At 35.1% G+C, this 13,528-nt stretch overlaps 3 protein-coding genes across 3 annotated transcripts; 2 read left to right on the top strand and 1 right to left on the bottom strand.

Annotated features, from left to right (window-relative positions):
• The first annotated feature begins 3,448 nt into the window (after window positions 1-3,448).
• LOC125197314 (oleosin L-like) lies at window positions 3,449-4,085 on the top strand. Its single transcript, XM_048096049.2, has one exon. It carries the CDS (start codon window positions 3,495-3,497, stop codon window positions 3,936-3,938), a length of 444 nt encoding a protein of 147 aa, XP_047952006.1. The 5' UTR covers window positions 3,449-3,494; the 3' UTR covers window positions 3,939-4,085.
• Window positions 4,086-5,624: 1,539 nt separating this feature from the next.
• LOC125192681 (gibberellin 20 oxidase 1-like) lies at window positions 5,625-6,856 on the top strand. Its single transcript, XM_048090309.2, has 3 exons — window positions 5,625-6,115; window positions 6,180-6,510; window positions 6,599-6,856. Exons 1-3 carry the CDS (start codon window positions 5,658-5,660, stop codon window positions 6,854-6,856), a joined length of 1,047 nt encoding a protein of 348 aa, XP_047946266.1. The 5' UTR covers window positions 5,625-5,657.
• A 29-nt stretch (window positions 6,857-6,885) lies between these two features.
• Window positions 6,886-12,098, bottom strand: FDC2 (2Fe-2S ferredoxin-like superfamily protein). The gene is made up of 7 exons (XM_089057171.1): window positions 12,019-12,098; window positions 11,482-11,732; window positions 11,335-11,398; window positions 9,980-10,068; window positions 7,542-7,610; window positions 7,171-7,215; window positions 6,886-7,089 (listed from the first exon to the last, which is right to left on the bottom strand). Exons 2-7 carry the CDS (start codon window positions 11,716-11,718, stop codon window positions 7,045-7,047), a joined length of 549 nt encoding a protein of 182 aa, XP_088913297.1. The 5' UTR covers window positions 11,719-11,732; window positions 12,019-12,098; the 3' UTR covers window positions 6,886-7,044.
• Window positions 12,099-13,528: the final 1,430 nt, after the last annotated feature.

Genomic DNA, 13,528 nt, shown 5'->3' with positions numbered 1-13,528 from the left:
GAGTTGTTATAATTGATCCGATTCGATAATGATCACTTAGACCATCTTCAACCATACCCCAAAAATAGATTTTGGTGTAAAGATATTCTTCAACCATACACCAAATTCAAACTCATTTTTGGTGTTTTTTTGAAACAACACCAAATATGGTGTTACTGTAAAAATTTCATGAGACAAAAACTCAAAAATGGTGTAAATTTTAAATTTGGTGTAACTGGTTGGAGTAAAACTACTTTTAGTGTAACTTATACTAAAAAATGGGTTTGAGTTTGGTGTAAATGATTGGAGATAACCTTAGCTTGTTAAAGTTAAATCTGAACATGTTATAATTAAGTAAATTATTTGCTCGACCACGAAATCAACCTGTTTTATTTAAACTCGAACACAATCCGCACATGATACAAATATATTAGTAAAATGATCCTATTTATGCTCGCACAATATGTAATTAACAACACGAACTATACACAATGTGAAAACTACACAATAATGACGAGAAATGATTCAAACGTGTTAAGGGCGAAATATGATCTAACAACAGTATAGTGGTAGTGGCGGTGAAATGAAGGGAATGGAGGTGGTGCATACTAGCGATATTGGTAATGAAAGCAAGGAATGAAATGAACACAACGTATAAGAACTGAAAAAATTAAAAATACCAAAATACTATGTAATAAAAAATAAATAATTAAAACAATAATACTTCTTCATAGTAACAAGTTATACAATCCCGACCCAACCCAAAATAATTATACCAATATCTAATAAGTACATGAACCTAATTAAACATGACACTAATTCAATAATGTTATGAGTGTTTATGTCAAAGTAAAAAATTATCAGTCTTACAAATTTTATAAAATGAGTAACACTATATTAATTAATGTCCCTTCAAGGATACTATGCTATAGTAATAAGAGGTATAGGAACAAATCTCAAATCGCCCGCAAGTTCAAAAAATATGTACATCATCTGTTCAAGATTAATTATAAATTTCATTGTGGGTCACACATATAAATTACTCACCTTATATTTTAATAAGTTTCTACCTGAGATGAGCCTTATTTGACATTAATTGTACTTTAATAATTTTTTTCTACTTGACCAATATTGTAATTAAACTCATATTAATGCTATCTTATATTACCAAGACTATTTAGTAGTTGGTGGAGGGATTTTGTATTCCTATATTAATTAACTTAATTTTTTTCTTAATAGCAATAATTCGGTAGTTATAATTGGCTAGCAGTCACATCCTACTGTCTTTTTAAAAAGTAGCCTAAACAAATGAAACATATAAAATATCTTGAAAAAGCTTTAAACCGTCAATGAGTATGAAATCATTATTGACTCGATTTAGACAAATACATATGCTATTAGTTAAATTAATAGCGAGGAAGAATACATACTAGGAGTATAATACTATATTGCAAATCAACTGCTAGTACTCCTAATCAATATTTATATATGGAATCTTGAATCTACATTTGTATATTGGAGGAAGAGATAACCTTAATTATTCCTAAAAACAAGAAAAAAAAGAGAGAAAATTATGCAATTGGGTGTAACTGATTCAACAGTTCAAAGTAGCTAAAAGTATTTAATAATTAGAGCACGTGCGTACGAGAAGGTTGAATTCAAACAGACAAGCAACAAATGCTGACTTTGAAAACATGAAGATTGTTTGAAATTGACTCTATATTTTTGACATTTCAACTTTGGATATGCCTAGTGTTAGAAAGATATACTCATAACTCATCTGTCCCGCCGCTTATATACATTAAATAATATGTACTATATTAAATTTTATATCTAAAAAGAAAATATTTTTCTTTAAATGAGACAACAAAGTATATGTATAATATTTCTTTGCCTTTTTTTTTTCTGAATTAAACTAAAACATTTATTAATAATCTTGCAAATTAAGTTAGACGAAATTGAGATATGAATAGGCATCTTTGAAAATAGTAATTTTAGTATAGTAATTATAAAAATTAGCCATTATTGTAGTAATAAATTATAGAGAAATATATTTTACATTCTAGCGTTTGAAATTTTCACATTTGTATTTCCAAGTAACACAAAATGACAAATTAATACATATAGTATCACTATTAGTCTACAATATATCATTATATAAAGCCAACATTTTTTAACTAAGGCATCAATTTAGACCGATCGATTTGTTTAAAGCTTACAATTGAGATTAGGATCGAGATCCACTTGAGTACTTGAGCTACAAAATTCAAATCAGTTTATCATATTTTGACCCTAAAATTTCACTTAGAACAATCATTGGAATAGTTGTATGTTTGTAAAATTTCTTGGGTAAGCTTAAGAAAAAGCAGCACTCTCTTATAACGAGCTTGACAAAGAGCATGACAAAGAATGATAAAGTGTTATATTCTTGACAAAGAATTTAGCGTTTAGTTCAACAACAAAGCATGATCATCGGAAATACATACGTCCGCCATCTTTTAGAGAAAAATACCTTACATGTAGTCAAGTGAAAATTCATGAAAATGAAAATCTAGCAAATATTCTATATGATTGAGTGTATTTCTTTCTGAACACTTTTTTGAAAATTATGTACTGTCTCCGTCCCACATTAAGTGTCACATTTTACTATTTCGGCCCGTTCCACAATAAGAGTCACATTTCACTTTTATCATAAATGGTAAATAGATCCCACATTCCACCAATCAATTCTACTCACATTTTATTATAAAACTAATATATATATAAGTGGGATCTATAGTCTAGTATTAACTTATTCAATCCATTTTTTTTTACATTTCTTAAAACTCGTGTGACACTTAATGTGGGAAGGAGGTAGTATCTGTTATTGCGATACTTACCTTGTAACAATCTTTAATTTCATAAATAATTTATACTCTCTCTGTTCCAAGATATATGACCCTTTTTTCTTGGACGACTGAGGAATTTATGCAACTTTATTTTATATGTGAAATGAAAAGGGTAAAATAAGAAAGAAGAAATAAAGTAGAGAAAAATGTTTTCTATTTTCAATAATAGATCAATTTAATTGAAACATACCAAAAAAAAAAAAGTGAGTAGTCATCGGGACTAAGAGAGTACTACTAAATTTAGAAATTCTTCAATTATCATAGAAAGTTATGTTCATATTAAGAAACTCTTAAAGTTTCAAGTGGAGAGCTTTTACTAGCGAGTTATGTGCATATTTCAAACTCAAATGCAGATACAATTTGGCGTTTCTTCCAAAAAACCTATTTCAAAGGAAATCACACTCCTAATTCCCATCCCTTTGCTAAATTGCCACATTTTCTTCACCAAAACTAAGTAGCAAATACGTGTCTTCTCCAAACACAATTCGTGTCACTCAAATCCTGCACATGTCTAGATTGCTCAACACGTGACACTCCCCATGCAATAACTCCTTTTTATTATAAACACTTCCTCTCTCTCTCACCCTCTTCTCTCTCTCAGCTATTCATTCATCTTCATCATCAACAATGGCTCAAATCCAGACCCGTTATGACCACCCGCAGAGGCAGCAGCTCTCCCACCAGGTGGCCAAGACCACCACCGCCGTCACCCTCGGCGGCTCCCTCATGGTCCTCTCCGGCCTCACCCTCACCGCCACCGTCATCGCCCTCGTCCTCGCCACCCCCGTCCTCGTCCTCTTCAGCCCCGTCCTCGTCCCCGCCGCCTTCACCGTCTTCTTGATCGTGGCCGGCCTCGTGGCGTCCGGCGGGTTCGGGGTCGTGGCAAGCTTCGTGTTCTACTGGATGTACAGATACGCCACGGGAGAGCACCCGATTGGGGCCGATCAGATCGACCGGGCCCGGGACAAGATCGCGCATGCCGCGCATGACGTCAAGGAGAAGGCTGAGCAGTACGGACAGGGCGTCGGCGGAGGCGGACAGCAGAATGTGAAGGGCGGCCAGGGGATTTGAGAATCTTGAATAATTATGTGTAAAATGGATGAAAATTGTGCTTGTTATTAGTTTTTATGTGGTTTTGTTTTTAATTACGTGTTGTTGATGTTTGTGTGTGTTTTTGTGTATCCTCTGCCTCATAATTCACAATCTGTGTTGAGAATATACTCTTTTATGTCCTATGTTAATTATGAATAATAATGTTAGGACAGTTAATGTAGCTAAAACAATCTTAACAGGTTATTAATGTCGGAAGTATGTAATTTATAGAAATGGGTTCTCTATCACAGCTTATTTGAATGGTACTCCCTCCGTCTCATATTAATAGAGTTAACTCCATCCGTCTCATATTAATAGATTTTTCATTTTGGAACTCATATTAATGGAGTTAACTCCATCCATCTCATATTAATAGATTTTTCATTTTGGTACGTTTCATAGTAATTGAGTCATTTTTTTTTTAATAAAAGTCTAAATACATATTTTCACGCCTACTTGACTCTCTCTTATTTTATTCTCTTTTTATCTTTTTCATTTTCCACTTTACTCTTTTTTTACTTAACTCACCTTAACACAATTTTTTTTAATCTCCGTGCCGAAAAGAAACGCCTCCATTATTATATCCATTATTATAGTGTCGAAAAGAAACAGCCTCAATTATTATAAAACGGAGGTAGTATTATTTAATTGTAAAAATGTACATAATTTATAGTAATAATGTCCCGCATAATTATGCTAATTTTACCTAGTTGCTTATGTTATTTCATTTAAAATATACATGGACACAGACGGAATACATTGTAATTGGTCATATAGTTTCGTCATGATAAGTTCATCTTATTTTATTACAATATACATTTCACCGCTGAGATCAAGAACAAGCCAAATTTGAATTTCAATTTTTATGTTGTTTGTAACTTGATAAATACTATAGAAAAGGTCATGAATTCCAATAAAATTAACTGGTGACACGAGGGATATTGTTTGATCTGAGTTGGATCAGTCGTATCAATCATTTTCTTTCTGTTTCGTCCCATTTATATTATTGGGTTAGTTAAGTTTCAACATACGGTTAATGTCATAAAAGAAGTTGATGTGATGTGATCTTGAAATTAATTAATCGGCTCTATATATAAGAAATAATCCGTATAATAGAAGTTCATCTATGATTCATGGGCTATATCTTTAATCGCCTATCATGTGATACGATCTTGAAGTTAATCGGCTATAGAAGAATTAATCCGATATCATCATAGAAGTTTTATATGATTTGATCTTAAAATTAATTGGTAATAGAATTGGAAAATTGGCAATGATTAAATAGATTCGATCTTAATCGATGACAAAGAAAACAGTGTTATACAATTTTCTGATCATACTGATTTGAAAAATGATTCGATCAGTTTGAACATTATCAGCAAATCCAAAACACTCAATTTGTTTTCATTTGCTAGCAAATCCAAAATACTTCCACAATTTGTTTTCATTTGTTAGCATATCCAAAATACTCAATTAGTTTTTCGCAAAATGAAGCAAGAACTAAGTAACAACACCATCATTTCATCAAATACTATGCATCTTTTGTATAATAGCATTCGTTTGTATATATATCACATATGCTCATTTCAACCCTTCCTTCTCTCTATATATATACTCTTATAACAACTATTGAAAATCACATATACTACAAATTTAATCAACCAAACCCCATATCTCAAAACACATAGTACCTGAGACATGGCAACACATGACATTGTCGAATCTCTGTCTTCATCCGACCAGAAGCTGCAACTGAAAGACTTTGTGTGGTCGGCCAATGAATGGCCCGAACTGAAGCACGATGACTTCTGCGACGAAGAAGACATCCCTGTGATAAGCCTTAGCAGCGGGGGAGACGCCGAGAAAATGGTGGCGGCTTCTCGGAAATGGGGATTTTTCAAGTTGGTGGATCACGGCGTGCCTGATGAGGTTATTGATGATATCACGGTGTGGTTGAACAGATTTTACGATCTTCCAATGGAGCAGAAGCTCAAGGGAGCCCGGACCGGAAGCCTGCCTTTGGGCTATTCGGCATCTAACGTCGATTATGGGAGAAATTTGCCGTGGGCAGAGATCTTGCAGTTGCTTCAGTCGCCGCAGCAGGTGGTGGAGTTTGCAACTAGGGTGTACGGAGACCACTCGCATCATCATTTTAGGTATGTTTGTGTTAGAGCCAAAATTAACTGTATATACATATGGAATGATTGTGTTCATGTACAGCGATGCAATGATCAACTACATGAATGCACTGGAAGAATTGGGAATACGTGTATTGGCTATGCTAGCCAATGGTTTAGGTCTTGATAGTAACTTCTTCACTAGACACTTCTTGAGCGAGCGTGAGAGCACTATGATTAGAGTTAATCGATACCCTCCGTGCCCTCTCCCCAACCGATGCTTGGGCCTTGGCAGCCATTCCGACCCCCACACTCTAACCATATTGCTCCAAGATGAAGTTGGAGGCCTACAAGTTTGTGACGATCACAATCGCTGGTTTGGTATCCGGCCCCTACCTAAATCGTTTGTCGTTAATATAGGCGACACACTTGAGGTACGTCTCTAGTGTCTCACTTCATGTATCACTTTACTATGTTCAATAATGAACATGTATTTTCTTAAGTTTATATATTTGTTGACAGGCATGGAGTAATGGGAGGCTAAAGAGTGTGGTTCACAGAGCAGTCGTAAACGAGGAACGACATCGTCTCTCGGTTGCATATTTTATGAGCCCTGCAGCTAATACTACCATAGAGAGCCCTCCTCAGCTCATGGATGAAGATCCTAACAAACCAAGAAAGTATAAAACATTTACCTGGGGTGATTTCAGGAATCAGCTTCTCAAACAACGACGAGTTGTTGGAAAAACTGCTCTTCATCGATATACAATCAATTCTTAATCGACTATTTAATATTGATGTATACGGGATTGAGAATAATGTTTCTTTATGAGAAGACATCTCAAGTTAGTTATTGTAAAGACAACATCGTTTTGGGTTATATATTCATGAAATTCAGACTATATTTCGAAAAATATGTGAGTGGATTAATACACAACTACATTGCTTTTCACTAGATAGATCGTACCTTACTCATCTGCCATGGCCAATTCTAATGCATAGTCATCTCTTTCCTGCAGGATTTTAAATTTGGCATTACCATTACAAGCAGTTAAATTCTAATGCAGATTATGAAATTTGTTGATAAGACTTACAATAGGTCCACGAGCAAAATATCTGCCAAATTGTAGCCAATACACCTGCAGTCATATAGTTTATTAGTCATAGCTCCACATAATGATATAAAGTAGACAATTGGTTACAATGACATTGATTTGTGAATTATAGGAACAATTAAAAGTTCATGTAAGTGAATTCTAGTTTATATGCAAAACAAAAATTGAGTGAAAGTTCGTCTATGTATGAGCAATTACCCCTTATAAATAGTCATTGATGCACGTCTTCAAAGTTATGCTTATCTTGTCTAATAAATGGAACTAATTGTGCTACTTATCTTGTCCAATAAAGGGAACTGGTTGTTCTAGTAACATGCGGAATCAGTGTTGAGATGTAGATAATATACTACCTCATCCTCGTCTTGCGTTTCAACCTCCAGGTCAGACGATGGGAAGCCAACACACAAAAGCGCATACCCCTACATCGATCACAAGGAAATAAAATATGAAATGAGATTCAGGAAAGATAAGCAAGGAAGAATTAGTAAGTAAAGATGTTGGAGTGACATCACAATGTTAATAGCAATTTCAGTATAAATTCTGATAGAAGTACAGACAATCAAATGAGATGGCGACCTGGGTATAGCAATCTACCCCTAGAGCTCTACATAATCCATTCTCCATCAAATGTTGATTTAGTTGGTATAAAATCATTTCTCAGTATACTCTCGAAGCTCATCTCAGCTCAAAATAGAGTCACATCACATAAATGATACTTAAAACAGATAGAAGAGATAGCAAGGAATTGATGAAAGCTACGCCAGTTTGTAATCATAACAACAGGTAGCACGTATCAGAAGGCCAAATGTAGCTCAGATGGTGGAATATCTTCTTCCACTCATTGAGAAATCCTTGAAAAAAAATCAAGCTAACTAATTTAAAACAGACATTTTTCAATCCCCTACTAAACATATTGGGTATCATAATCTTGCTATAAAACATAGATAGTTTAGAAGAATCAGTGAAAAAAACCAGTGAATTCAAGACCAGTGAAAAAAACTTACAAAACCCAGCACTACTAGTTCCACGAAACAAGATCAAGCGCTATAGTCATGCTCAAGGTGAGGATGGCTGTTTTCTGAACTTTCATAAACACAGACTGCTTGGGTTGTAGCACAATGAGTTTTAGATAAGTACGATACCAGACTGATTTTAGAATTCTATAACTTCGCATCCATTAACCCAGTATATCGCCAAGATGCAACTACAATCAAATTCCATCAGAACTATAAAGGTTCGTGTTGAACATAATAGCCAATGTTAACAGTAAATACATTTTGTTGGTTCAAGAATTAGAAATGTAATGGGAAAACTTAAGTGAAAACCTCAGTTCCAGGAATTAATTTTTTTCCCTTCAATTCAAACTTCAGAGAAGGTCAAAATTTCAGCTCTGATGACAAACTTTCTGGGAGTCATTTATTTGGATTCTTCAACATCAAGTATTATCTAAAGCAGACACTAATGGATATTTTAAACCAATTGTTTAAACATCATCATTATTATGAAAAAGATAAATAACACCTCTTGATTGGAAATTGATAATCAATTTCTAGAAGCTGCAGAAAGCCATGGAAGTTCAAATTTCCTTTATTACTCAATGGGACATATAAGAAGCTTAAGTTTCTAATTAACATTCTTATTAAACAGTACACACTAATGAAAATTGAGATTTATTATGATAAATTGTACTCCAGTATTATGATTGTGCATCAGTCGAGGAAACTACCCCCTTAAGTAACATACTGATTAATTCAGCGGATTATAGTGTACAAATAACTGTATCAAAATATCAACAATTGCTACATAAAAGAAAGTTTTAAAAATTTATAGCATAAACATATTCTGGGGGAGCTAATCAGCTAACTCAGTGCTCTTTGAGAATGATTAGATCTCTAGCATCATGTCAGCCTATGCTAAAAAGTTTCCTTATATAGTTGAAAGGATAAAGAAGATATCCACAGAATTCATATTTCAATCACAATCATCTCAATGCAGGATTCTTTCCACCAATGACTTTTTCCTCAGACCTCTAACTTGGATAAATAGTTAACCGAAACAAGTAAATTAAGAAAATCTATCAACTAGATGGCCTTCTCTACTGCATATATTCATCCATTCTCTTCATAGGCATGAATCAACTCAGAGAATGACAAGTGGAACCAAATTAACATAGTCAGGGCCAAGGGCAACCAAATAACCTTTTCTGTGGGGGAGAAACTGAAATCTTATGGATGAAAGAAATGAAGTGGGTCAAGTGACCCCATCTTTCCATGATCACAAATTTCCCCATTAAACCTAAAGGTCTGGTCTGTCTACCACCGAATTATTCACTAATTTTCTTGACGAGACCCACCTCTATACCATAAGAGTCTTTGTCTTCTAATAAAACAAAAATATAACACATCCTTATAATAAGATGATTTAATCATAACAATTGATCAATCAACTGATTCAGGTAATCTTTTTTCCACACTTAAGGAATCCAAAACAAAAAAAAATTATACCTACTAGCTTCCATAAAATCACAAAGAATTGGTGAGTAACATTGGACTCAGAAAACTACTAATGCCATAAAAACCCTCAAAAACAACTTGTTATGCGTTGGTCGTCAAAACTGTACGAACAACGTGTACATAATTTAGCATTGATCTTCCAAAAATGGAGAACCCATTTAGCTAAAATTTACGAGTATTTGTTCAAAATTTACTCAAAATGTACTCTACAACTATTTGTTAAAAAATTTACGAGTATTTCATGCCATTTCCCTAGCAAGTAATATACAACATACCTTAGCTTTTAATTCAGCAGATATCCCTAGTGCTTCTGGCTGTTTGAGTTCCCCAGACTTTATACGGACAGCACAGCTGGTACAACAGCCTGCAAGAAAGAGGGTTAACAAGGGAAAAAACATCTTGCTTCATTTATTACGAGTCAAAATCATAGGTAGCTCATATTGTTCAAATTTATCCTTGAGATTGGTAGAGTACTTCTATTCACACTATCTGAATGTATTGGCAGCAGAATCCCACCCAACCACCCTGACTAAACAGACCTAAACAATGAGGGGATGAGAAGCTATTTCACTTAGGCTAATATTCAGCCCCAAAGTCCCCAAGCTACTTCATAATTCCAAGTGATCAAAGAAATCTTGAGGTTTACTTAAACTGTAAACAGAGAGCTTGAGGTGCTCTATATGTCAATCTTCAATGAATTGCACATATTCAATTATTTTAATCAGGCTTGAATAAGTCCATCATTGTGATAATTGTTAAGTATTAACTCAAGAACTCTTAATTCAACAATGTCTTCCAAACACACAGTCAAGCACTATAACTCATGATTAATGTTAGCTCAAATTGTATCTGTCCTCCAAATACATTTCAACTCTTCAAGTCGCATCCTTTCTCTTTAATTATTCAGTTATTTTAAACACAGAATAGTAAGTTCTAAGTCTCAAAGCTACTAACGTAAGACATGGTCAAGATAGGTCATGTTTCCTAACTATTCACTAGTGCAGAAGCATTCTATACAGAGGAAGTTTTAATATGCAAATGCATTGATGTAAAATTTCTTGTGATATACTGTATACTTCCTAATGACCCCCTTAACCTTCAGCATGACAACGCAGCATCCAATGGTGATAAGAAGTTACGGTTTTTTTTCCCGGGGAGCATTGTGAAAAGATCAAGGCATCAAGCCGCATAATAAAGTGCTGCACTAGTGCTATGCAATGATTTGAAAAGCTGTACATTGACAGATGACATCTAATTTTAGAAAGCCTCTCTTACAGAAAAGTACAGGTATGCAGGAATAGTAAATAACATAAGATGATAAACACTTCATAACTCATAGTCATCCTACACGACAAGCAAGGTCTCACAAATTGAATGACCTCCCAATCTCATCTCCAATCAGAATAGATTCATTTGAGAATAATGGCTAACTCCCTTCCAATCTCATCTCCAATCAGGATAAATTCATTTGAAAATAATGGCTAACTCTAACCAATGGCACAGTGACTTCAGTTAAACAGATTCCTAAACATTAGATCAAAAATAGTACCATTTTTTATGTACTAGTATTTTCCACAGATTTATGTACAATAGAATCTATGAGAATGCATTCTTCAGAATAGAACAATACCATGTCTGCAAGCAAAAGGTAACTTTATATCCTGATCCTCTGCAGTGTGCAAGATATATTGGTCCTACAAATTATCTCTCCATTAGCTTGTAGAAGAGACAATCACTTAATTGACTACTAACACTAGCAATGCGCGTAAGATATTACCTCAGGGACATAAAATTCATGGACGACATCGCGCTGACGGTCATGTACCGTGATTTTGTGCGATGGAACCGGAGAGGGGCTGGCACCCCCGTTCACAGAGGCTGTTGATTGGAGCTCTGAAACCGTTTTACATCGGTATTTGCGCATGCTGACGTTGTTTCTGGAAAATGAGAGTTTAGGAGATGCTGGTTTTCGGTTAATCAATGTACAGGCGTTACATGGAGTTTGAAGGTCCATGACTTCTCTCTCTGCTGCAAGCACAGGAGTTCAAATTTTCAATTCAGTAATGTTGAAGGTGAACGAAACCACAAGGAAAAGAAATTCAAAAGCGACAATCATTATTATGAACAATTGATACTCAGAAAGTATTTTAGCACGAATTCACAAATCAATGTAGCACTAGCCATAGATAAGTGTGAGAAAATCCAGATGATAAAGTACAGTTGTGTGGCGTCAGATAAATCAATATACAAGAACTGCAATAGGCTCCATTAAAAAATCCAGATGAACGTGTGTGGGAGAGAGAGCGGGAGATACCTGGAAAAATAGTTAGAAATTTAGAAGCAGGTTCAGATTTTGATGGATAAAATGAAATCTCAAAGCTGGAGAAGCAAAGAGGGCACAATTCAATCCGATTATGTGTGTGTCCCACCAATACAGAACCTAACCGACCGCAGAACCGAACCGACCGCAGTTAGTATTATGAACTGAACCGAACCGGACCGATGAGATTAAGCAAACCGACTGCAAACCAAACTGGAAAAGTGGATCGGTAGCCAACGTGAGAGACATGTTATGTTGGGATTTTAGATAAGGCAAGTATAGTTAACAGTGTGAATTAAATTGTAGTAATAATAATTCTTTCTTTCAATTTTTTACATTTTTTAAAGTATTTATAGACTTATTTTAAGTTGATTTTATTGTGGTAGGTATTGGAGTGAGAGAAAAATAAGGAAAGGACAAAGTCAAAACAAAGGAGAACTGTGTTAAGATCTTTTCTCTTAACGATAACCGTCGACTTTCTTCAACGATCAATAATCTCTCTGGCGTCCAATCGTACGATCGGCGTAGGCAGGATTTGGTTGTGCGCGGAAGTCTTTTCCGTCGGGTAACTCAATATCTAGGGTTAGTAGAGTCTTCAATAATTAGTTGGGCAAAATAATATTTTCATTCATAATGAGTTCATGAACAAAAGCCCTATTTATAATCTAAGGACCCTAGGGTTGATTTGACCTCATCCTATTCATCTCGGGACAAAATCAACAAAGAAACCCCGGAACGAAGCTTATAATTACGCTCGACTCCAAAAAGAAAATAAAATATTAAAATACTACTCCCTCCGTCCCTGAAAATTTGTCACCTATTTCCTTTTTCGCCCGTCCCTAAAAATTTGTCACATTTCACTTTTACCATTTTTGGTAGTGGACCATACATTCCACCAACTCATTCTCACTCACATTTTATTTTAAAACTAATATATAAAAGTAGGACCCACATGCCACTAACTTTTTCTAACCTATTTTCTATTACATTTCTTAAAATCCGTGCCGAGTCAAATGATGACAAAATTTGGGGGACGAATGGAATATTATCCAAAAATAACTAAACATAAACATATTAAAATATGAAATAACAACTGATTGCTAACTATTTTGTGCCGTAGCTGCCGAGCTTGTTCGGCGGGAGAGCGTTCATCTTCGGCTTCGTGCTTGCGATGGTATCTTGTTTCTTCTTTCCACGATCTTCTGTCGCAGTCTTCCCCATGTTGGTTTTAGGACTTACAAGAAGGAATACAAGAGCTAACTAAACCGAAATTACAAAAGAGGATTCAAAACTAATAAATTGAAAAGGAAATTAGCCGAGTCGAGGAGGCCTCTTTCCGCAAGACGAGATACGCCCCGGTAGTGCTCTTCGGATTGGCGTTTCGTCCCCAAAGATAAAACGGCTACGTCTCTGATGAAGCAGCACCGCTATCAGCAGAGCTCCGGCGAACTGGATGGAGGAGAGGGCAGAGCTTCGACAGAAGAACAATGCATAGAGAGAGAGC

The sequence above is a fragment of the Salvia hispanica genome, chromosome 4 (assembly GCF_029641045.1).
Source record: "Salvia hispanica isolate PSC_SH4W2 chromosome 4, Shi_PSC_v1, whole genome shotgun sequence".
NCBI lineage: Eukaryota > Viridiplantae > Streptophyta > Magnoliopsida > Lamiales > Lamiaceae > Salvia > Salvia hispanica.
The sequence above is the reverse complement of the archived record's forward strand: the minus strand, read 5'-3'. Positions and strand labels throughout refer to the sequence as shown.

Bases quoted from the DNA above. Each gene is read 5' to 3' on its own strand.
- LOC125197314 (XM_048096049.2), top strand. From the start codon at position 3,495: ATGGCTCAAATCCAGACCCGTTATGACCACCCGCAGAGGCAGCAGCTC.
- LOC125192681 (XM_048090309.2), top strand. From the start codon at position 5,658: ATGGCAACACATGACATTGTCGAATCTCTGTCTTCATCCGACCAGAAG. The intron at 6,116-6,179 runs GTATGTTTGTGT...GTTCATGTACAG, and splicing joins CACTCGCATCATCATTTTAG to CGATGCAATGATCAACTACA. The intron at 6,511-6,598 runs GTACGTCTCTAG...ATTTGTTGACAG, and splicing joins ATATAGGCGACACACTTGAG to GCATGGAGTAATGGGAGGCT.
- FDC2 (XM_089057171.1), bottom strand. From the start codon at position 11,718: ATGGACCTTCAAACTCCATGTAACGCCTGTACATTGATTAACCGAAAA. The intron at 7,611-9,979 runs GTATGTTGTATA...TGATCGATGTAG, and splicing joins CTGCTGAATTAAAAGCTAAG to GGGTATGCGCTTTTGTGTGT. The intron at 7,090-7,170 runs GTAAGTCTTATC...AAAATCCTGCAG, and splicing joins ATTTTGCTCGTGGACCTATT to GAAAGAGATGACTATGCATT.